At 39.0% G+C, this 24,133-nt stretch overlaps 2 protein-coding genes across 4 annotated transcripts; one reads left to right on the forward strand and one right to left on the reverse strand.

The window, feature by feature from the left end:
* The first annotated feature begins 661 nt into the window (after positions 1-661).
* LOC139187519 (elongator complex protein 4-like) lies at positions 662-3,336 on the forward strand. 3 transcript variants are annotated; one of them, XR_011581874.1, is made up of 4 exons: positions 662-1,835; positions 2,085-2,244; positions 2,323-2,414; positions 2,961-3,336. XR_011581874.1 is itself a non-coding variant. In XM_070823322.1 (4 exons), the coding sequence occupies exons 1-4, from the start codon at positions 1,833-1,835 to the stop codon at positions 3,126-3,128; spliced, it is 423 nt and encodes a 140-aa protein (XP_070679423.1). In that variant the 5' UTR covers positions 1,373-1,832; the 3' UTR covers positions 3,129-3,336. The 3 variants fall into 3 exon arrangements, 2 of the variants coding, with proteins under 2 accessions (XP_070679423.1, XP_070679427.1); XM_070823322.1 differs by having other exon boundaries at positions 1,373-1,835; XM_070823326.1 differs by having other exon boundaries at positions 1,771-1,939.
* Positions 3,337-4,212: 876 nt separating this feature from the next.
* Positions 4,213-6,101, reverse strand: LOC114819548 (probable mannitol dehydrogenase). Its single transcript, XM_070823318.1, has 5 exons — positions 5,897-6,101; positions 5,695-5,808; positions 5,049-5,562; positions 4,779-4,932; positions 4,213-4,609 (listed from the first exon to the last, which is right to left on the reverse strand). The coding sequence occupies exons 1-5, from the start codon at positions 5,992-5,994 to the stop codon at positions 4,404-4,406; spliced, it is 1,086 nt and encodes a 361-aa protein (XP_070679419.1). The 5' UTR covers positions 5,995-6,101; the 3' UTR covers positions 4,213-4,403.
* Between the last annotated feature and the right edge of the window lie 18,032 nt (positions 6,102-24,133).

Here is a 24,133-nt window from a genome sequence, read left to right on the forward strand (position 1 = left end):
AATTGATATGATTATTGGTGATAAAGCCGATATAGAGATATCCCATTTGGCTCAGTTGTTTGAGTTAAAAGTCGAAATTGACGAAATTATTATGCCTGGGGGGCATGACAATTGTTCAACACATTTGACAGCTAATAAAAAATATTTCACCAAGTCAAAAAATGTTTCTTTGCTATTCTTTTACCCTTCTTGGTTAGAGCGGTGTAGTGGGAGCTGCAAGCTTCACGTGTCTCAACTTTGTCAGAGAACTTTGGCAAAGTTATCTGTGGTACCCATGAGCTAATGTTGCGTGTGGGAAGTGGGTGATTGAATAGTAAGATTCATGTGCTTTCTACTTCACCAGAAATCTTCGACATAATGCCCATAATTTCCGCAAAGCTGACAGGTGCTGACAAGGCTGGAAAAGTAGGTGCCTCTTCGATTTTTGAGATCGGCCCTCGTGGTCTCTGAGCAGCCCAGCTTTTGAGAAAGCAAGCGCCTCTTCGATTTATGAGATCGGCCTTCGTGGTCTTTGAGCAGCCCAACTTTTGAGAAAGCAAACGTCTCGTGGTCTCTGAGCAGCCCAGCTTTTGAGAAAGCAAACGCCTCTTCGATTTCTGAAGCTCCGTCGAGTGCAGATTTTTTATAGAGGCTGACATTAAGTTCCAAAGCACACTTGAATCTCCACCAGTAGAAGCTCCATGCTTGCACTTCTAAGATCTTGATTTGTCCGACCTCTTCTCTCTTCAACACCTTTGAAAATGTCTGGCCCCTCCGACCGTCGTTTTGACTTGAACCTTGTTGAAGAGGCAGCCACGCCTTCTCCGGACAACATATGGCGCCCATCCTTCGTCTCCCCTACTGGTCCTCTTACTATTGGGGATTCCGTGATGAAGAATGATATGACCGCTGCGGTAGTGGCCAGGAACCTTCTCACTCCCAAAGATAACAGACTACTTTCCAAACGGTCTGATGAGTTGACTGTTAAGGATTCTCTGGCTCTCAGTGTTCAGTGTGCAGGTTCTGTGTCTAACATGGCCCAACGCCTATTTGCTCGAACCCGCCAAGTTGAATCATTGGCGGCTGAAGTGATGAGTCTCAAACAAGAGATTAGAGGGCTCAAGCATGAGAATAAACAGTTGCACCGGCTCGCACATGACTATGCTACAAACATGAAGAGGAAGCTTGACCAGATGAAGGAATCTGATGGTCAGGTTTTACTTGATCATCAGAGATTTGTGGGTTTGTTCCAAAGGCATTTATTGCCTTCGTCTTCTGGGGCTGTACCGCGTAATGAAGCTCCAAATGATCAACCTCTGCTGCCTCCTCCTTCTAGGGTTCTGTCCAGTACTGAGGCTCCAAATGATCCTCCTCCCGTGCCTGCTCTTTCTGGGGCTCTACCGACTGCTGAGACTTCTCCTAAGCAACCTTTGTGAAGGCTCCCTCTTGTTTGTTTATTTTGACTCATGTATATGTACATATTTGTGACTTATCGGGGATATCAATAAATAGCTTTCCTTCATTTCAACGTATTGTGTTGAATACACCAAAGCCTTCTTTGCTAAGTTCTCTGAATTTTCTTTTGTTGAAGCTTGTATGTTGAAGCTTTGTGAGTGGAGCATGTAGAGAGTTCTCATTAAAACCTTGCTAATTGGCTTGTAATGATGCCATCTGTAAGGCTTTTCGGATGGTCATGGTTGTATGTGTTTATATTTTATTCAATTTGTTTTTATACTTGATCTTAACATTTTCTCCCTTCTTTTGGCTGAATATGCAGACGTGATGGCAGCATTTCTTCTGTTGGTCGTATTGCAATTCAATCATTCTGTGCTCCACAGTGTGAATATACCGACATGGTTTGTGGCGCTGCTATTTGCTCTTACCGTTTTAATTGCATTGGGCCTCTGATTTACACCCGCTTCTTGGTTCCTTTGCCCTGCAGTTTTGTTGTTAGGAGTTTGTATGCCTTCTCCTTTTTGAAAACTTTTATTAGAATAATATGATAGATAACGACATTTCCTTGTTATATCAAAGTCTTTGGAATTTTATGCTGGAAGCATGATGAATATACTACTTAAGTTGAGCGTAGTAATGTCGCATTGCAGGAATGGGACATGCTTTCCTTTCTTAGATCTCTAAGAGCCATGGTCAGATCTTCAAATGCAGTTGCTGTTGTGACATTTCCACCTAGTCTTCTTTTGCCATCCTTCTCTATAAGATGGCAGCACATGGCAGACACCTTGCTATCGGTCAAAGCAATTCCAGGTTAATATCTGCGTTCACACTTGTTTTTGCACTGTCAAATATTTCTCCAATAATAATCCACATGAATCATCCATTCAGACGAGGACAAGGAATTGGAAAAGCTCCTTACTGGTTACCAGGACATGGTAGGGCTTCTCAATGTGCACAAAGTAGCACAGAATAATACACAGGTACTGCAAGACTATACTTCTACCAAGATCTAAAACTGTATGAATCAATTTCTGTCTCTCCTTTTTTTTTTTTTTTTTTTGTTGCAAAAATGAATAGCATTTATGCACTTGCCATGAATTTGTAAACATGCACCTGCATGACCCACCACCCAGTCATCCTTAGAATTGCTTTGGTACTATAGCTCTTCCAGTTAACTTAGATTAAACGCACGCACGCCCATATTATAGGGGGCCTTTGCACTCCCCTCTTACAACACCACCGTCTGGCGTTGTGCCTCGCTGTTGTAGCCCACTCCTTGTTACCACTACGAAGCAACCTTTTATCCCCGTATCATGGCTTTTTCTTCATCTTGCAGTCACATTGTTTCACTTAGAGTAGCCAATCTATGTTGGATTTAAGATGTTATGAAAACTCGAGGTTAAAACTAGAATAGAAGGGGTTCAAAGGGAATAACTGATTTGGAAATCAACTTCCTTTCCTGTTCTGTTGCTTTTGCTTATGTGATTTAGTTTGATTATTATTCATGGTTTCTACTGTGTCAGCAGGTTCCTGTGATCCTTGAGGCAACAACGTACTCAATGAAGTTGAAAAGGCGGAGGTTTATGGTTTTAGAATGTCTAAACCAAGCCCCAATCGATGATTCAAGTGGGAGTTCGTATGGCACTTCGGGTAGTTGTTCTGTCTCCTCCAAAACTGGGGCTCTTGATTTTTAACACCCAACTTATATTCCTCTTTTGAGATGTCACTGATAAAAAAATTTCAGCTTGTAAACTCAACTCTAAGAGTCAGCCATCAACCATGATGGCAAATAGCTCCTTGTGTTTCTACAAAATGTTTTGTTTTAGCGAAGCAGTCGCAAGAATTAGAATTTTGGAATTGTTTATTTCTCTGATCAATGTTTCAACAGGTCTTGTTTTACAAGTTTGTGTCTACTTAGTTCAATGGATGTATTAGTATTTGCTAAAACACCCATCTTCTTTGATCAACATTCTCTCCAGAGACGGCCTCCCATGTCGCCCACCCGCCCCATAGAAGTCCCAGTGCCTGGTCGGGGTCTGATTCATTCCATTTTGACGGGTGCCTTTGCAGCGGTTGTCTTTGAATGGATGTCCTCGTCTAGGCCTGGCGACTCTTCTGTTGGCAAGGTGGGGTTTATTTTGTTATGTTGCTTGGCAGCATTTTGAGGACGAGAAAGATAAAATCGAGTCATACTATTTCAAGATGGAGATTGACGAATGTGGAATACTTGACAATTTCTTTTAGGCGGATGCTAAGTCAAGACGTGGTTATGACCATTTTGGTGATGTGATTGTGTTTGACACTGCATCCAACACCAATGTGTAGGGGTTGATGTTTGCTCCTTTGTTAGGAGTGAATAATCAATCAAACAACGATATTGGGTTGTGGATTCCTGAAAAAACGGAAAAGACCAAGAGCTTTGAGTAGTGGTTGAAAGAATTTCTTAAGGTTATATCACGTGAGCCGCCAAAAGTCATACTTACGAATCAATATGGTGCCATAGCAAACAAATTGTGTCGTTGAAAATCCAAAAAAAAAAAATGATGGTGGCACTGAATATATTAATTCTCATTTTACTCACTTGTGTCAAACAAACGGAACGGATCACTTGAATTAAGTCCTAAACCCGCAAGGAAAATATAAACTCGAAGACACTTAAGTCTGTTGTTTGCTAGGAGTACGTCTAGGACTTGGTTGATCAAGTTCTTGAAGAATCTAAGTGAGATCACTACAATAGTCACCAACACGAGCTCCATTTTGCTTCCTGGTGACTGACCGTTTGCAAAGATCATAATCTTGTTTATTCATTAATTCAAAATACATCAATACATTCCGCAACATAAGAAAACCAGAACCATTCTTCAGTAAAGAAAGGGGAAAAAACCCGAAAAAGCTACAGCTTGAATGCGAACTCAATTTCCATTCGATCTCCCAAGGGGCATCAGTTCTACCATGCATCGATGCAAAATCTACAAGGTAGACTTCAATGTGTTTCCAATATCGATGACAAATCGATATCTGACATCTCCTTTAAGAAGGCGCTCCATGGCAATGTTCACATAATCCATTGGGATAACCTCAATATCAGCTGTTATGCTGTGCTTGGCTGCGAAATCAATCATCTCTTGCGTCTCCTTCATGCCCCCAATGCCACTCCCAGCTACTATCTTCCTTCCTGCAATTGCAAAATGCACTCTTGTAAAGAAGTTGCCGCCCAAGACATTATACAGTTTAAAAAGTATACACTTCATACCACAAATCCTACATCCCGCAGTGGAAATATATAGTTGTATACAGGAAACAAAAGTAAACATGTCGATGCATTATTTTTTATGCATGCTTACCCACGAGCAAAGGAAAAACTGGAAGCTCAAGAGGCTTCTCTTGTGCTCCAACCATCACTAGCTTTCCGTGAGACTTCAACAAACCAATCAAAGGCAATAGAGGGTGGACTGCAGAAACCGTGTCAATGATACCATCCAATGTGCCCATGGCAGCCTAAAAAATCCACACAAAAAATAAAAATAAAAACAAGAAAACGGTCAGTCACCCCTACACACTTCAAATCAACTTGAATCACTACACAAACTTGTTTAAATTAATAATCATCTTACCTGCATTTGATCTTCATCGTGGCTGACCAAAAACGAATCAGCACAGAGATGTTCAATTGCTTCATCCTTCTTATTAGGGGAGGTACTGATGACAGTCACCTTAACCCCCATAGCCTTAGCAAACTTGACAGCCACATGGCCTAGACCGCCTAAACCCACCACACCCACATGCATACCGGGTTTGTCAAGTCCGAAATATCTCAAAGGGCTGTAAGTTGTAATCCCTGCACATAGGAGAGGAGCCGCTCCATCAAGGGGAAGGGTTTCTGGGATACGGACTACAAAGTGCTCATTGGCGACCATGATGTCAGAGTAACCTCCATATGTGGGGGTTCCGTCGTAGTACTTGGCACCAAAAGTGATTATCCATTCGGGGCAGTAATTTTCAAGATTGTTGGTACAATTTTCACAAGATGTACATGATCCCACCATGCTTCCAACACCTACCTTGTCTCCGACATTGAATTTTTGTACTTTGCTCCCTACATCTGTCACTACACCAACAATTTCATGTCTGCATTGTCCAGTTCACATTCCATTAGTTTTGGATACCAAATCCAAATTCAGATACTTACATGTGTTCATTCTACAATGTACTATTTGACATCAGTACTTGTAGCATTTAAAATGAAAGTTTAGTATGTACCCGGGAACCAATGGATAGGTAGAAATTCCCCAGTCGTTCTTGGCCATGTGAAGGTCCGAATGACATATCCCACAGTATAACACTTTGAACATCACATCTTTCTCGCCCGTTTCTCTGCAACCAAAAGAATGCAATTTTTAGAGAACATATAAAAGCATTGATTAAACAAGAATTTGATGAGGAAGTTTGGATTAATATTGACCTTCTTGAGAATTTGAAGGGAGAGAAAATGCCAGATGAATCCCTGGCAGCCCAACCAAAGGCTTTCTTGGGATGTTCTCTTTCTGCAGACATCACCATTTTTCCCTTGATTAATTTGTATCTGAGCTTTGGCCAGTAGAACGACTGAGAGGGAGAGAGTGGGAATTGCTAGATTTGGGGAGGGGCTGGGTGCTATTTATATGTATATGGAGTTTGGCTGGGATGACGTACCGGATGAGCGAAATCGTAAGTCAAAAGCGGGTCTTCTAAATATTCCATTTCTTTCTGAACTTTCCACATGGTTTGCTGACGTCATCCCATTGCATTGCGTAATGGCTTACCCTGATGCCGATCTCCATTTAAAATTTGCCTGACCCCTAATCAAATGTTTGAAATCTTCAATTTGAGTTCGAAATCCGTTGAATAGTTTGGGATCATCGAATATATTTTGACGTGTTATTCGACTTGAGAAGTAAAAATTATCTGTCATCTTATGTTGTACCGAAAATATATAAAAGAAGAAATCAATCCATTACTAAAACACGGTAAGACTTTCTATATTAAAAGAATAATAATAATAATAATAATAATAATAATAATAAAGTCATCATGCAAAGAGCCTATCCTTCCACAATAGTATGTTGAGGAATGTGGAACTCCTGGTGGCAGCATTATGCATAATCCATTTCCCCTAAATTTGCTGCTTTTATGGGTACTTTTTAATTTGGATTTACCAAATTAATTTCTAGATAAATTATTCTATTCCCTCTTAAGTAGATATCAAAAAGTGAATCAATGATTATTACCACAAGTGGCTAGTTAGCATTTTTCATTCTTGATGGACAGTGGAGGACCGTTGAAATTCTTCGATATAAAGCTGGACTCTTTGGTTAGTGATAACTGTGGTCGAAAAGAGAAAAAGAAAACGAAGAGGGAGGTAGGAGTTCTCAAATTGATGTGCTTAAAGATCCAATTCAAGTTAAAAGGAAATGAGCGTCGAAAACAAGTACAAAAGAGAAGCTAAGTCAATATTAAAGACACACCAGTGGTAAGTAGAATTGTCCACGTCCAAACACAGGTATGCAACGAAATTAATTACCGATTATGCTTTGCCTCACAATATATTAGTGGTAGTAATATTTAAAACAACTTTGGATTGTTTTGTAATTGTCTAGGTCTTGCACGACTGAACTCGAAGAACACACAGAGGGCACTTCAAAATAAATAAAATTAATATTAATGTATAAGTATGAAAAATGTGAAAGCATATATAAATGCTCGTAATTGCATCCTCTACGCTTAAATGATGGTTACATGATCGTTTATGACACACCCCGGCCCGGAATGTCGACTTGGACTTCGAATCGAGCTGTGTTTGCCGACACCTGGAAGGTGATGAAGCCATAAAGTGTAGTGATGTGGAAAATGTGTATAAACTTAAACCTAAAAGTGCCTAAATACAAGAGTGCGATGTGAGCGAGAATAAACCCATTTCACACGTAATATCAGAGCATAAGTAAAGTACAGTAAAGTAGGATGAGAATCGTACCATTGAAGGTAACCATCTATACCAAGATTTGCTAAGAATCCTCGTCGACACGAAAGTTCAGCCACTAAAACCTGGAGGGGCGAAAAACAAGAGTATGTGGGCTTGAAAATAAAGCTTTGTGAAAACCTTTTTGAAAACATAATAATCCCTCGCCATAAAACAAGTATAGTTTCCAAAATATACATACTACATATAGTATGAAAATACTTACCAAAGTCAGCAGTATCTCAAGAATGCAATACATCATAAACTTTCGTAAATAAATGCAGGACGTCCGTAAGTGCATAATCTCGCATAAGAAAACATATCATAACGAATGCAAATCGACACATGCTGACACACAAATTCATGTAGAGATATTCTGACATGAACAAGACTGGGTGTAACAATGACATATGCTCTTGTACTACAATCATGTGAAGACAGGCACTATGCGCAACACATATGAGTCCTACTTACGTATAGCAATCTAGGACAGGACTGGCACCTACAATGCATCCAAAGTGAGTGTACAGTGCGATGTGCATATACACGTAAAAGTTTGGCCCTGGCCCGGGCGAGTACTGACACTAGTGCAGCAAACGATGAGCAAATAACATACATGTAGTCATGCCACAGTGATTCGATAACTCCAGTCAAGATTATATTATTCATGAACATAAATATAATTAAGGCATCCCCTAATTGTAAGCTTACCTAAGCATCCCATAGGATTATTTCATACTTTCCCAACAATGAGGCATTTCTTATGAACGTTAATTTAATTATGGCAATCACATAGATAATTCATTACTAGATGTATAGATGGAAACTAAAGAAATATATGTATATATAAAAAAAAAGACCCACTCACAATTCATGTTGTCGAGTTGAACTCGCCTCGTAGTATCAAGAGTCCTTGCAATTCGTTTCGCCTAGAAACGAAACCATTTATGTAAATACTTAACGTACTAATGTATAAACGCATTTTTGTACAAAGTACGGCAAATAAATGAACTATTTTAAAATGATTGAATTTCGGAAAATGGACAGCGGATTCGGGTTCATTACGTCGAGAAACCTAAGGAAGGACCTCGGGTTCCTCCATGCACCGCCGCACAGGCCGCCAAAAGCGGCTGCACATGCAGCTATGCGCCACATGCGCCGACCACCCTCATGCGTCTACGCGCCTGCGAGTACGAACGTACTCGCCTTTTTCGCGAAGCACAGGTTCGGCCTTGTTTTTGGGCCAACTTTCAGAGCTAATATCTAGCTCAATTCACCACTAAAATTAATGATTCAAAAGCCATTTTGAAGTTAGGAATGTAGGGAACAAAACCATACAAAGTGAGGCCGAGTTATTGTCGGCGTTGGCTAGAAAGATGATCTAAAAGTGGCCAAATGGTGACGGGGTCTTGCTAAAAATCTGGGGAATTTCTTCCCCCGTGTCAGTTTCGTTATAAACCTTCACCAAAACGCCTGAGATGGGTCGTAACTAGGTTCTGATCGATCTAAAATGAAGGTTAGAGAGAGTCTCGTGGCTTACCTATGTCAAAAAAGGCGAAACTCGCTGGAAAATCCCTTGAATAATGACGATGCAATAGTGCAGTTTTGTGTCCCATGGCTGGGTTGAGTTAGACATCCATGAATATGGCTTTCTAGGTTTGAGGATCTGTAAATCTTTTCAGGATGGTGAGTTTGATGGCAAGTGGTTTATGACCGCTAGTTCTCTGTGTTTACAGAGAAGGAAAGGAAGTGAGATGAGAGTGTTTCAAAGAAAGAAAATAAGGAATAAAAAAGGGAAAATATAAGTAGAGGTGGTGGTCTGGAAGGGTGGTGAGATTGCTCCTGATCTTTTGGTCTCTCTGTTTTCAGAGATGAATATGGTGATGAGGGGGAAAGCTGACAAAGATGAGGAAGTTAGAGAGAGTTAGGTGAGAGAGATGAGAGATAAAAGGGAGAGGAGTGAAGAGAGAGAGGTTCCGGATTGTGGAGAAATTTTTAGTTGTGACAGGAACATGGATGGTACACCACTTGTTTTTATGCAAGTGGTGGAAAATTTTAATTTTTAAGTTATTAACCTTTTAACACACATAACTCATCATTTATATAAGAACACGTGGTGTACCATCTTGTGTGACGGTCACACTGAAAAATCTCTCGGAATTGTGGGGAAAAGAACATACGGGAGAGGTTGGGAGTCAATATAGGCCCCACAAGCTTTAAAAATCTAATAATAAAATAAATATATAATAATATAAATTTGAATAAATAAATAAAATATACAATAGTAATATTTACAAAAAGTATTTTTCGGATTCGTAGTCCGTAAAACCTTCATCATAACTCCAATTTCGATTATGCTCAAGCCTATGTGTTCATGCCGTCAAGTACTTCAAGAATATGTAAATTAATAGCCCATAAGCGTCATGAAAAGATGGTCAATGAAAGTCAATGCCCTCACCTCTAAGGGCATTTTCGTCAATTCACACTTTAAAATTTATAAAATTAGGGACGGGTTGTCACAATCTACCCATCTTAAAAGAAATTGTCGCCGAAATTTGAAATCATTTGCTATACATAATATATTCCAAAAGGTAGGAAGAAAGTATATATAAGGAAGGAATCAAGCTAGAGCGATTGCATAAAATAGAATGTCATACTGTCGCGGTCAGATTGCAATGATTCCTCTTTCATGCCTCCAAACTCAAACTTTTATTCTCCTTTAGTACAATACTATAACATACTGCTTTTATAAAAACATAAAATCGAAAATATTTATATATGTATAATAATATCCCGTCAAAATACATATATAATAATGTAAATTTAAAGTAATTGTACTGAAATTAAAAATGAAAATAGAATATTTTTCACCTACGCACTCATTGCGTCACATACTCCGAAGGTAAGTGTGTAGTATCCTTAGGTCAAGCCAAAACAATAAAAAAATAACTAAAAGTGCAAACGTAAAAGGACTTACATGTCCACTTGCTTAACGAACTCAACGAATAAGTTATTGGTATTACGGTCTGCGGCCCACAATACCGACGACTCACTGTTGTCTCGATAAGCAAGTACCAAATTCCTGAGGGTCCAATATTACCATTATGCCCCCTATTGGGAAATACACATACAATGTCTTATCAAAGTCTCGATCGTGCTCACGTACTACCCTATCGGGCAACATCATCAATATTATAAAATTTTCTATATCGTAATCTCGATCATTCAACTACTTGTTCGCAATACTCACCTGTCAAACATGTATTGTGCATAAAGTCTCCATACAACGTTTCAAACAATGCCATACCCAAAATTGAAAATTCTAACCGTAGTTACACATAACTCTAACAGAGATAGGTGTCAGTGTTAAACAAACTAAGATTGTAGAACGAATAAACGCAATATGTACACTAAGGTCTGAGTAGTTCATTAAGACTAACCATTAGTCTAAGGATGAAATGTGGTACTGGATAACAACTTTGTACTCATAGCCTTCAAGAAGACTTCCTTAGGCTTGGAAGTGAAACACATATCACGATGAGGTACAACAGTGACATGCATACCATGAAATCGAACAATGTAGTTAACAATGCCTTAACGAGTGGTTTCATATTGAATTTCCCTTGGATTTAGCAAAAACAAAGTAACTGGAGTGAATGCATGACATCTCGCTACAACGGTAGCTTTCGGATAATCAATCACCAATGGTCAAGATTCGTTCAGCAGAACATTCGTTGGGTGATTGAGGAATTAATGATAACACTAAAATTTAAGCTTCGAACGATTCTCCTAGACAGTATGTCTGCTTTAGAAACAATACGAAGTTCAGTAGGGTAGGCATGTACCCAAGGTTGACTGGAATGCCTTCTAACACAAGGGGTGAATATAGAATCACAATCAGAATAGGTGCGGATCGAAACATTAGAAAATCTAATAAATTCAAGAAAGAAGAATTTTACCGAGTGGTCTGAAATGTGGTCACTCTGGACCAACGAAAAGTGAGTAGACTTGTCAAGTCGGTCGATAAACACCAAAACATCATCATAATCTCCACATGTACAAGATGCCTCATACAGAAAGCTTATGGTGATATTCCCTCATCTCCATTTGGATATAGGAAGTGGTCATAACCACTCGAACGATTCCTTGATGATTAAGAAATAACGTCAAATCGATGCTCGTGAACTCTAATTGGAATAGGATAAGAAAGGCTAAAGATGTTCAAGGGTAGATATGTCTTTTGTTGATGTAACAGTAATTACGTTTGCACGATCGGGGTAATACACGATAGTGCGATCGTAGACATTAGTTTAGTTTTTCCATCGTCGCTGTCAGAAATTTAGCTATTTCCAAAAGAAAGTATATTTGAGAAGTTTATGAGGTTGGTGAAGATTTTGGACATGTTTCTCCATAGAGAAGTGTCATACGGTTTCCTAAGGAAGAGGATAACTATTGATTTTAGGTCATGTATATGATGGTTCATTTCGAACGGTTCTAACCGTTGGATAATATAAGTGATACTCCGTCATGTTGCCTATGCACAGTCGAAACATCCAGGGAAAAACGTCATCGTGGATTTCCAAAATGATCAATGTCATCGAAAGGTATAAAACAAAGGTGAGGTGAGACAACAGTTCAGTTGTCAGAACCTTTATTCATAATCAACATCACAACTAAACTAACTTTCCTCGATTTATATGCGAAGAAAAACACTATAACAAATTGTCGATAGAATCGACAAGAATAAGAATGTCTCTCATTTCACAACACTTTGTGAAATATTCCAACTTCCTTCTGCTACAATCTTTTGGGAAAAAGAAAAGATTATTGTTTACACAGATTACGTCTCCTAAGAAAAGTATCAATCTAAACAAAGGTAACATTTGAGGAATTTGGTATAAAGTTGTCTACCGGTATATAGAGAATATATTTCGTTGCTGGAGTAGGTAAGAAGGTTGTGGACAAGGCTACTACAAATTTATTAAGTTATGTAAGAAAACTCAGGTTCCAAAAATTGGTTGAAGAGACCGTCAACTCAAAGTAGGGCTAACGGTTTTTTGTCATCACCTGATTGAGTCACTAAAATCTAGATACGATCCTAAGGGTCGGCCTTTCGCCTTCATGGATGAGTTTGAGGTTCCCAAGAGAAGCTATTTAGTTGGGTGAATTCCTAATCGGTAAGCCTTTGTAACTAAGTCATCTCAAAGATGCAGGAGTCGCTCGGTAAGATGCAAGGAGAATAGGTGTTGTATTAGAAAATAGGTCGATGGTGTACTTCACTTCACCATTTAGTGAGACCCCAAGTAGAATTATGAGAAATGACGCTAGAGATGTACGTCCTTGATACGTACCATACTACTTCCTTTCAATGTGCCACGTGATAATAGGTCTTCACAGCTTTCTCTATACTCAATTCGCTCTTACAGTGGAAATTCAACTTGTGCTCACTTATAATGTTTGTCTATGGAGGTGATTAGAAAGATGATTGGTCGAGAAGGTTCTAGTTACTTAAATGGGTAAAAATGGTTAACACCAGTGCGAGTTTACAATCCTTCTACAAGGCTTACTCCTATGTTTCCAAGATTTATTTTCTTTGGCTCAGGTAGTCACTGTTAATCAGTTTATCAGTCGCATCACTAATTAATGCATATATGATACTTTTGATATTTTTGATATTATTCGTTACCCTGAAATTGCAAACCGGGGTTCTGACATAAAGGTATCACTCCCAGATACTAATACATGTGTTCGGTATCAGAAATCATACCGCCTGAACACTGGTTGACAATTCCTGGATATCGGACAGTATCATCAATTAGTAGCGCCACAATAGGCTGACTACAGATTAAAGCCTGTTAATGTGATTAGTTTCGGATGATTGGTAAGGAAATGATCCTATGAGTTGGTTTTTTTTTATTCTAGGGAAAATACTTGCTAAACGGGGATTTCTACTAACTGTAGGTATAACAACTCGTACTATCATGCCTATACTCATCGAAATGACGAGTACAACATCGAATGAATTATGGGAACTAGTATTGGTTGAGACGCCCTAAGGCCGGAAAATAAATTGCTAATCACTTACTTTAGAATGTGTCTAAAAGATTCGATCTTCCTTCAAAAGATCTAGAATTATAACTAGTGCGTTTGAGAAGATTAATGTTATTGAGAGCCAAAAGTGGTTGTTCCCCTAAATGTTCTTCTGTCGAGTGCTACCACTTTAGCACCAAGTTGTCGCTCAAAACATTTGTGGAATCTCGACGAAAGCAAATTTCGTAGAAATTCTAATATGTGGTATTCTAATGGATACTGCCAAGGAATCAAAACCGTTTTTGATTTCAAATCTCAAAAGGTTTGGTAATGATGGAGTGAGAATAATGGTAGGATTGAGTGGTAAGTCTCTAGTGATACAAAACTATTGATACATTAGCGCTGCTTTAGGGTCATCAACTTGTCTCTATTCAGGATTTTTCCTTGGCAGAGAGGTTCTTTGTTTAAATCTAGAGGCGTTCACCAAAACGATATTTTAGAATGTCGATAAGTCGTTTAAGTCACTCAAAACTTAGAAAAACTTAACACATTTTTCGTGCTCGACGAGGTGGCAAGATTCGTAAATTAGGCTCAAGAGCCGACAATGCTTACATCATGTGTGTGATGAACGCAATACTTCCTAAACTTATGGTTTGATACCAAACTGACACACCCTGACCCGAAATGTCCACTAGGACTCCGAATCAAGCTGTGTTGGCCGACCTGGAAGGTGACGAAGCCATAAAGTGTAGTGATGTGAAAAATGTGTATAAACTTAAACCTAAAAGTGCCTAAATATAAGAGTGCATTGTGAGCGGGAATAAACCCATTTCACACGTGATGTCAGAACATAAGTAAAGTACAGTAATGTAGGATGATAATCGTACCATCGAAGGTAACCATTTATACCAAGATTTGCCAAGAATCCTCGTCAACACGAAAGCTCAGCCACTAAAACCTGGAGGGGCAAAAAACAAGGGTGAGTAGGCCTGAAAATAAAGCTTTGTAAAAATCTTTTTGAAAACATAATAACCCTTTGCCATAAAATAAGTATAGTTTCCAAAATATACATACTACATATAGTATGAAAATACTTACCATAGTTAGCAGTATCTCAAGAATGCAATACGTCATAAACTTTCGTAAATAAACACATGACGTCTGTTAGAGCATAATATCGCATAAGCAAACAAATTATAACGAATGCTAATTGACACATTCTGACACACGAGTTCATGCAGAGATATTTTAGCATTAACAGGACTGGGTGTAACAATGACATACGTTCTAGTACTACAATCATGTGAAGATTGGTGCTAAGCGCAGCATATACGAGTCCTAATTGCCTATAGCAATCTAGGACGGGATTGGCACCTACAATCAATCCAAAGTGAGCATACGGTGTGATGTGCACATACACGTGAAAGCTTGACCCTGGCTTAGGCGAGTACTAACACCGGTGCAACAAACGATGAGCAAATAACATAAATTTAGTCATGCCACAGTGATTCGATAACTCTAGTCAACATTACATTATTCATGAAAATAAATATAATTAAGGCATCCCATAACTGTAAGCTTACTTGAGCATCCCAAAGGATTATTTCATACTTTCTCAACAATAAGGCATTTCTTACGAACATTAATTTAATTATGGCAATCACATAGAGAATTAATTACTAGATGGAATATGGAAACTAAATAAATATATGTATATATCACAGAAAAGACACACTCATAATTCATGGCGTCGAGTTGAACCCGCCTCAAAGTATCAAGAGTCCTTAGGATGTGTTTCGCCTAGAAATAGAACCTTTTATATAAATACGTAACGTACTAATGTATAAACACATTTTCGTACAAAGTACGGCTAATAAACGAGTCGAACCCGCCACATGAGCCGCCATAAGTAGCTGTATAGGCAACCATGCGCCGATCACCCTCACGTGTCCACGCGCGCCCACGCGCCTACAAGTACGAAGGTACTTGCCATCTTTACGAAGCACAGGTTCGGCCTAGTTTTTGGGCCAACTTCTAGAGCTAATATCTAGCTCAATTCACCACCAAAATCAATGATTCAAATGCCATTTTAAAGTTAGGAATGTAGGGAACAAAACGATACCAAAGTTAGGTCGAGTTATCGTCGGCGTTAGCTGGAAAGATGATATGAAAGTGGCTTGGTCACGAGTTCTTGCTGAAAATCTAGGGAATTTCCTCCCTCCCTCATGTCAGTTTTAATAAAATATATTTTTCTTAACGGGTAACAGGTCAGGTCATATTATTTGACAATATTAACAAGTCGATTTCGGGTTGGGTCATTTTACCCATTTACTTTAACGGGAATTACATGACACGATCCGTTAAGCTATCGAATATAACACGAAAATGACACGAACACTAGAAACACGACACGAATGTCAGGTCTAGTGATATAAGGTAAAAGTGAATGGGGATTGGGAGGTAAGAATCTGGATCCTTGCCAAATCTTCTTTGTGAGGGTCCCGGGACCCGTGAATCGTGTCCATTCATTGTACATCATGCGGTTAGAAATCATTTTAAATATTTTCATTTAAAATTAAACATAAACAGACCTGACAAAAAAATGATCGCACGATATACGATAAACGGACACGATTGATGGATCCTTCAGATTCTCACTAAAAGGATTCGGAGAGGATCCTGTTGGGAGAGGCAAAAGTGAATGGGGGATTGGGAATTATTAATTACCCATTGGGGGGTGTGTAAAGAAAATTTGATTGGGATTATTAAAAGAGAGGGTCACGTGCTTTTCTAAGATGTCATGTGTATAGCCCAAGTCATATAATAGGAAAACAAACTTCTTCGTTATCTATTTGCAATTTCTAGGTGGCCTCATTACCGGCTCAGAGTCCATCAATCATTGTTGTATCAGCTCAAATCCATCATTCTTTGCTGCAACGGTGCAAGTTCATCATACTTTGCACAGGCTACAACATTTGTATCACTACTAGAAAATGTGCTATAGGGCACCGATTTGAGGGCACCATTCTCTATCAGTGGCTTTGTAAATGTATGTGTCACTATTGTTTGAATTTGGTGCCTTAAACCTTTTTAACACCATTCATTGGTGTCAACTGTAAAAATTTTGACACCAAAGTCATATTGTTTGGTTTTTTAACTTAGGATTCAGTTTTGCTCTCCTATTTTTTGTCAAAAATAGTTTTATATTCATTTAATAGTTGTAAACTTTCCTAGTTGTGTAAATCCTATATTAGATTTTATTCTAGTTATCCTTTCCTATTACAACTTGTATTACTTGGGGAAGAAGGAATATCTTCTCTCCTTTTACTACTATAAATAAAGGCACAATGTAAGAGGGATAATAACACACATTCCCCTAGAATTCTATAAACACATCTCCTTCTATTTCTCTTCTCATTGTCGCCGGCCCTATTCCCTTTAAATAGGCTACAACACGTTATCAGCACGCTCCTACCTCTGCGATTAGGAATTTGACGTTGAAGAATATTTTCTGCATCAAACCAGTTCATCCATATCATCATGCAATCAGGTTCTTTCAAAACAACGGTTTTTATCTCGATATTTTTGCAGCCTTGATAGCATGAACATTCACCATAATCCATGACCTAATTTTATGTTTTTAGAATTTTAGATTCTACATAAATTGTGTATACATTATATTCATAATTATTGAATTATGTGAATTTGATATTTGCCATGAATTGCATCAAATATATGTACATGCCTTTTACTATTGAATCGAATATGCTTTGAATTGAATTATATAAATTGAAAAAAAAAATTGATTAGGAAAGCTAGGGTTCTTTGAACCCGTGCCCTACAATATCTCATCCATGGCGATGGGCCAGACCATGCAAGCCCAGCCCAATACTGAACACTAGTCGCAAGCCTTGAACTGAAACGATGCGCTTGAGGCACCACCGTCCCGACCCACGGCCTAAAGCCCAGGTCTCCTATGTCGGTTTTCCAACGAAACACAACTGGCATTTGTGAAAATTGGACAACACCCATCGTTTTTCATAACGATTTCTCGAAATTCTAGAAGAATTTTGTTTTTTTTTTTTCGAATTCAATTGAATTCATTCGGTTTTCTCTCCCTCGATGTTGAGATTTCATCTCCATTGACAAATACTTGGTTCTCCGATGAACCATGGCTTCCCTAGACTTGGAAATATCGTCTGACATAGCGCCTTCAACTAATTCCGGCATTATTCCCCGGCAAAGCACACCCAGCACGCGCTAGGCTGTGCTTTTGGTCCAACAACATAGCCCTTTGGGCTTTGGTTCTTCACGAACCAATCTAAAACCAAAACTTGGTTTTGGGTTTGTATGCCAAAGCCCGCTACAATCCCTTCTCTCAGCCTGAAGCGGGTTGTGTGCAATTTTTTGGAGGGCTCACTTTTAGCTGCTAGACCCCTTTTTCCTCTCACCGTGGGCCTACAATCCTACCCGAGACAAAACCCAGCCCACCCTAGGGCCTAGGATGCAAGGCACCATTTTTCTTAAGCCACCCGTGGGCTTAGTTTTTTTCTTTTGGGCCATGAGTTTTATTCTCCTAATTATTTTAGGCCTAAATGGGTTTTATATTTTTCCATCCAAGGGAAGAAACAAAGCCTAGAAGTGCCCAAACCTTGCTCCCAAGGCCCCAAACTTCAAGAATAAGGGTAAAGCAGCTGAAACCATAGATGCAGACATGTGCTATCGATGTGGTTCAAATGACCATTGGTCCCGTGTTTGCTGAGCTCCCAAGAAGGTTGTAGATGAATATCATTCTCGTCGCAAGAAGTTTGAATCAAATTTCGTGTAAGTGGAAAAACCGGAGACTACAAAGATGGAGGTTTCTAACTTTCAAGACCATACCACCACTATGGAAGATTAGAATCTTAGACATAGACTTATTTTTCAGTTGAATTAAGACAATGGGGCCGAATTCCACCTGTTGGGGAACCCATTCTTTGTTTTTGGTTACTTTTTGAACAATTTTCCTTTTATATTTGGATTATTTGTTGGTGATTTGTTTTTGGATATTAAGTTTTAATTAATTACCATCCTTGAATAAATGAAATAATTTTGAATTGATATTGTTTTTAGAACTTTTATGCATGTGACCAGTTCAAATTAATTTTTCATTCTAGGTATGACTAGTGGGGAAGTTAGTTGTTTGGTAAATAGTGCAACCACGCACACAGTTTTACGTGAACTCATCTATTTCACTAACTTCATACCTAAGAATGCACCTCTGACAACCCTCTCAGGCCCATTCAACCTGATTGAAGGATACGATAAGACACATATAATGTTGTCCAATGGTACAATCTTGACCATTTCCGAGGCACTCTATTCTCCACTTTCTGAAAGAACGTTGTTGAGTTTCAAGGACATTAAAGATAACAAATACCACGTTGAAACCCACGTAGAAAATAGAGTTGAATTTTTATGCATAACTTCCTACGAATGCAGCCAGAAGCGTATTCTAGAGAAGATAGAGCATATTCTAGAGAAGATAGAGCGTATCCTAAGTGGTTTGTATACTACGACCATACACCCCATCGAATGCCACTATGTGGTTGGCCCTACTACTGGGACTGCGCATGAAATTACACTTTGGCATGGTCTTTTGGGACATGACGAATAGCGATGCGCCGTATCCTCAAATCTTCACACGGACATCCACTAACCCGAAGTTTAGGTTCGATCCAAGGAATCACATGTCAAACATGTTCAATGGAAAAGCTTATTACTAAGCCTTCTTATGACAAGATTTGTTCGAATCCTCCCATTTTTCTACAATGTATTCAGGGGGACATTTATGGACCACAATTCACCCTCCCTGCGGACTATTTAGATACTTTATGGTTTTGGTTGATGCTTCTACATGTGGGTCACTCGTGTGCTTGTTGTCCACAAGGAACGCTGCATTCTCCAAACTGTTGGCTCAGGTTATTAAGCTCAGTGTTCACCACCTTGATTACCCAATCAAATCTATTCGATTGGATAATGCTGGAGAATTCACATGTAAAACTTTTAATAACTATTGCATGACAGTTAGGGTTGAAGTTGAACATCATGTACCCCATGTTCACACCCATAACAGCCTGGCAGAGGCTTTCATTAAGCGCTTACAAATGATTGCTCGATCGTTGGTCATACGTACCAAGCTTTTGATCGTTACTTGGGGCCATGCAATATTGCACGCAGCGAAGTTAGTCCGTCTGAGGCCTGTTGCAACACAACCATTTAGTGCCCTTCAATCCGTTACCAAATACGAACATAACATATCGCATCTGCACATATTTGGTTGTGCGGTATATGTGCCCATCTTGCCGCCCTTACATACAAAAATGGGGCCTCAGTGAAGGATGAGAATCTATGTCGGATATGATTCTCTTTCGATTATTCGTTACTTAGAACCTTTGACATGAGATCTGTTTACCTCTCATTTCACGAATTGTCACTTTTATGACACAGTTTTCCCAACGTTAGGGGGAGATAAAAATGTTCCTGAAGAACAACACGAATTATCATGCACGACTCCCACTTTGTGTCATTTAGATCCCCGCACCGCTCAATATGAAATTGAAGTGCAACGCATATTAGATCTCCAGAGCATATCTTAGAGCATGTCAGATGCTTTCGCCTATCTAACGCTCATGACAAGATCACATATTCCAGCTGCGAATACTCCTGCAAAGATGGATGTACCAAATGTACGAGGGACTTCCTTCCTGGAGACCTGGGACGCCAATATTGGTGATCCACGTACATTAGTGACTAGCCAATCATCTACCCTTACACAAAAGTGTGGCAGGCCCCTTGGTTCAAAGGATTCACACATTTTCAAGAGGAAACCCACGACACAAGGTCTCGAAGAGCCTACCATGAATCTGACTATCGCTTACTCTTTCTATCTAACTCATGACGAAATTCTAGTTTATGAAGGCGTCCTTGAAAAAACGAATCCTCCTCTCGAGAATAGTGAGATTTCGGTCTATTATGCTAGCTTAGATGATGCGTGGTGTAGAAATGAGATGATTGTTGACGATGCATTAGCATTTGTAGTAGCTACTGTGATCATGTTAAGCGATGACATTGAACCGCGTTCCGTTGATGAATGTCGATGTAAAACTGATTGGTCAAACTGGAAACAAGTAATCCAAGTTGAACTTGATTCGCTTGTGAAACGTAAAGTGTTTGGACCTGTAGCTCATACTCTTCCACATGTGAAGCCCGTTGGGTACAAATGGGTTTTAGTTTGGAAGGGTAATGAGAAGAAGGAAATTGTGCGTTATAAAGCTCGTCTTGTTGCACAAGGCTTCTCACAACGCCTCGGGATTGACTATGACAAAACTTATTCACCTGTTATGGATGTGATTACTTTTCGCTACCTTATCAGTTTGGTAGTTTTTGAAAAACTGGATATGTAGCTGATGGACGTTGTAAGCGCGTATCTCTATGGGGATCTTGATATGAAAATCTATATGAAAGTTCCCAAAGGACTTACATTGACTGGTTCAAATATTTCCAAACCCGGAACACGCTCTCAATTCGGCTGAGACATTCATTCTACGGTTTGAAGCAATCTGGAAGAATGTGGTATGCAGAGGAGGAGATGAGAGAATGCAGAGAGAGTCTGTCTGAGTGTGTGAGAGAGAAAACACAGAGTCATTTGAGAGATAAGAGAGAGTGTGAGGTCTTTTAGCCAACGGTTGAGATTTAATGTCAACCGAATCCAACGCTAATCTCAATCGAATCCAACACTTATGGTTTATTCAAGTATATATAATATATACTTTTAGGGTTTGATAACTTTGTATTTTATATAGATGTGAAAATATATATGTAATAATACTATTAATGTTGTAGCCTATTTTATCTGTCAAAAGGAATAGGGCCGACATGAAGGAGAAGAGAAATAGAAAGAGATGTGTTTGTAGAATTGTAGGAGAATGTGTGTTGTTATCCCTCCTACATTGTGCCTTTATTTATAGTAGTAAAAAGAGAGAAGATATTCCTTCTTCCCTAAGTAATACAAATTGTAATAGGAAAGGATAACTAGAATCAAATCTATCTAGGATTTACATAATCACACTTAAACTAGGAAATTTTACAACACTCCCCCTTGAGTGTGTAAATACTCAAGGTAGATTCAGCGTCATGCAGAAGTTGACGAAGTCGACTCGTCAGCACTGATTTTAAGGAACACCGCTTATTCTCAATAAGGTAGGAACTTGCATAAGTAAATGAGTCTCACTAAAAACCCTAAAGCTATGGCAAAAACCCGAGGAGGGACAAAATCCATAGTCTAAGGAAAAATGTGTGAGAAATGCAAAGTCAAAAGAAATGTCTACGAGACATCATCAGGGATATGACCAGCCCAAGGTGGGTGCCTCGTTAAAACCTAGTTAGGTAGCAAAAACCCAGTGGGAAAATGCTCCTAATCGTAGGGAAAAAGAGTACATTAAGATCAAGCAAGTATCTTCAGGATACTCCCTTTGAGTTTAACACAGTTCCAAAGAGAAATAGCAATGTTACAACTCAGAAAGTTTACACATGCCAATTCCATGAACAAGATTCTGAAACGTCGTCTTCAGCAGTGATTTGGTGAAGAGGTTGGCCAGATTGTCTTGTGAACGGATTTGCGTGACTTCAATCTTCTGATGCTCTTGTTGTTGATGTGAAAAGAAGAACTTCAGCACAATGTGCTTGGTGTTGTCTCTTTTGATGTAACCCTTCTTGAGTTGTTCGATGCATGTTGCGTTGTCTTAAAAAATCATCGTCGGGACATCAACGGTGGGATAAAGATACAAGAGCTTTTCAACCAAAAGCATTCCCGAGTTACTTCATGTAAGGTAAGAATTTCAGCATGGTTAAACGATGTGGCAACTAAGATTTGTTTAGTTGACCTCCAAGATATTGCGCGGTGCCTCCAAAGGTAAAGACATAAGATGTTTGAGAATGTGACTGGTGCGGATCAGATAAGTATCCTGCATCGACATAACCAACAAGGCGAGAATTGACTCGAGAAGCCAAGGGTGCGGCATCACTCGAGGATCTGTAAGGATAGAACAAGCCCAAATTCGTAGTACCCATAAGGTAGTGGAAGATGTCTTTCACGCCAGTTCAGTGTCTACGTGTTGGTGCATTACTGTATCTTGCCAAAAGATTAACAGCAAAGGAGATGTCGGGTCTAGTGCATTAAGCTAAGTACAATAAAGCACATATTGCACATAGATAAGGAACTTCAGGCTCCAACATCTCTTCATCATCCTCCTTCAGACATAAAGGATCTTGTTTTGCATCTAGCGAACGAATGACCATAGGAGTACTCGAAGGCTTCGCTTTATCCTTATTAAAGCGGCGTAACACCTTTTAAGTGTAGTTCGATCGATGTACTATGATTCCATCAGAACAATGCTCTATCTTGAGACCAAGACAATATCGAGTCTTACCTAGATCATTCATCTCAAATTCCGACTTCAGGTGCGCAGAAATTCTCGCGAGCTCTTTAGGAGTTTCGATAAGATTCATGTCATCGACATATACTGCAACAATCGTAAATCCGGAATGTGACTTCTTAATGAACACACAAGGGCATAATTCGTTGTTCACATATCCCTGACTAGTCAAATACTCACTTAGAGATTCAGGGTAGATAAAATGGTGAAAGAGATTGATCGAAGTGAACAACAAATTCTAGGAGGAGTTTTGGTTAAAAATTTAAAGGAACAGATTGAGGCTCGAAACAATGAAAAGATTCGAAGAACGATACAGATATATAGAGAAACTGCCCTAGGACCCAATACAAAGAAAGCAATCAAAATACAAAAAACAAGGATGGGTTTGCGTGTCTATGGTAAGGGTGCAAACTTAAACAAATTGGTGGTCCACACTATCCATTCACCTGAAAATCGTAGTAATTCATCGAAAGAACAAGTTCCATTGAATGAAGATGTTTAGCATTTTGTTTGGGGGGGGGGGGGGTTTGGTGGGATCTACAAGTTTGGTTGCTGCAATAAGTTTGGAATTTTGTTGCTCTTCCTGGCCTCCACCGTAACATCCTTCCGGGTTTTCAATGTATAGAGATGAGACGGGTGTTACATAAGATAAACGCCGTGTAAACCTTTTTTGTTCGGTCATAACATCAATAATGTAAACAATTAACCCTTTTACATTTTCAAGGATAAAGTGTTGGCGTGCTGGGATTATGTTTCTCTACTTATATATTTTTTGCATTTCTCTTTTTATTGATAGGATCCTTTGACTCATGCTTCTTTGCTGGTTATGCACTTTTAAAACAGTTGTTGCATTAATGTTTTGATATTATTTGTGAGTGGGCCGTTCTCAAAAAGAAATTGTTTCTTTCCTTATGTTGTCTCATGGTGAAATTGAGAGGATTTGTTTATAAATTGTAACTTTAGTTGGTTTTTATGAACATTCTATTCTCATTTTTAACTTTGAAAATTTTACTTGGTTCCTCAACAATTTTTAATTGGTTCCTCCAAAAAATATATTTGTGTGGATGTTTATGCTGTGTTAGTTCCTTCTTTGTAGCCATATCTGAATTCTTAAAAACTATGGTAATTAATGTGGTTTTTCAGGTGGTTTTTTAAATGGGGAAAACGGAGTGAGTGACGAATTTATATTGTTATTCTC

Source organism: Malus domestica, chromosome 01 (assembly GCF_042453785.1).
Source record: "Malus domestica chromosome 01, GDT2T_hap1".
Classification (NCBI taxonomy): Eukaryota; Viridiplantae; Streptophyta; class Magnoliopsida; order Rosales; family Rosaceae; genus Malus; species Malus domestica.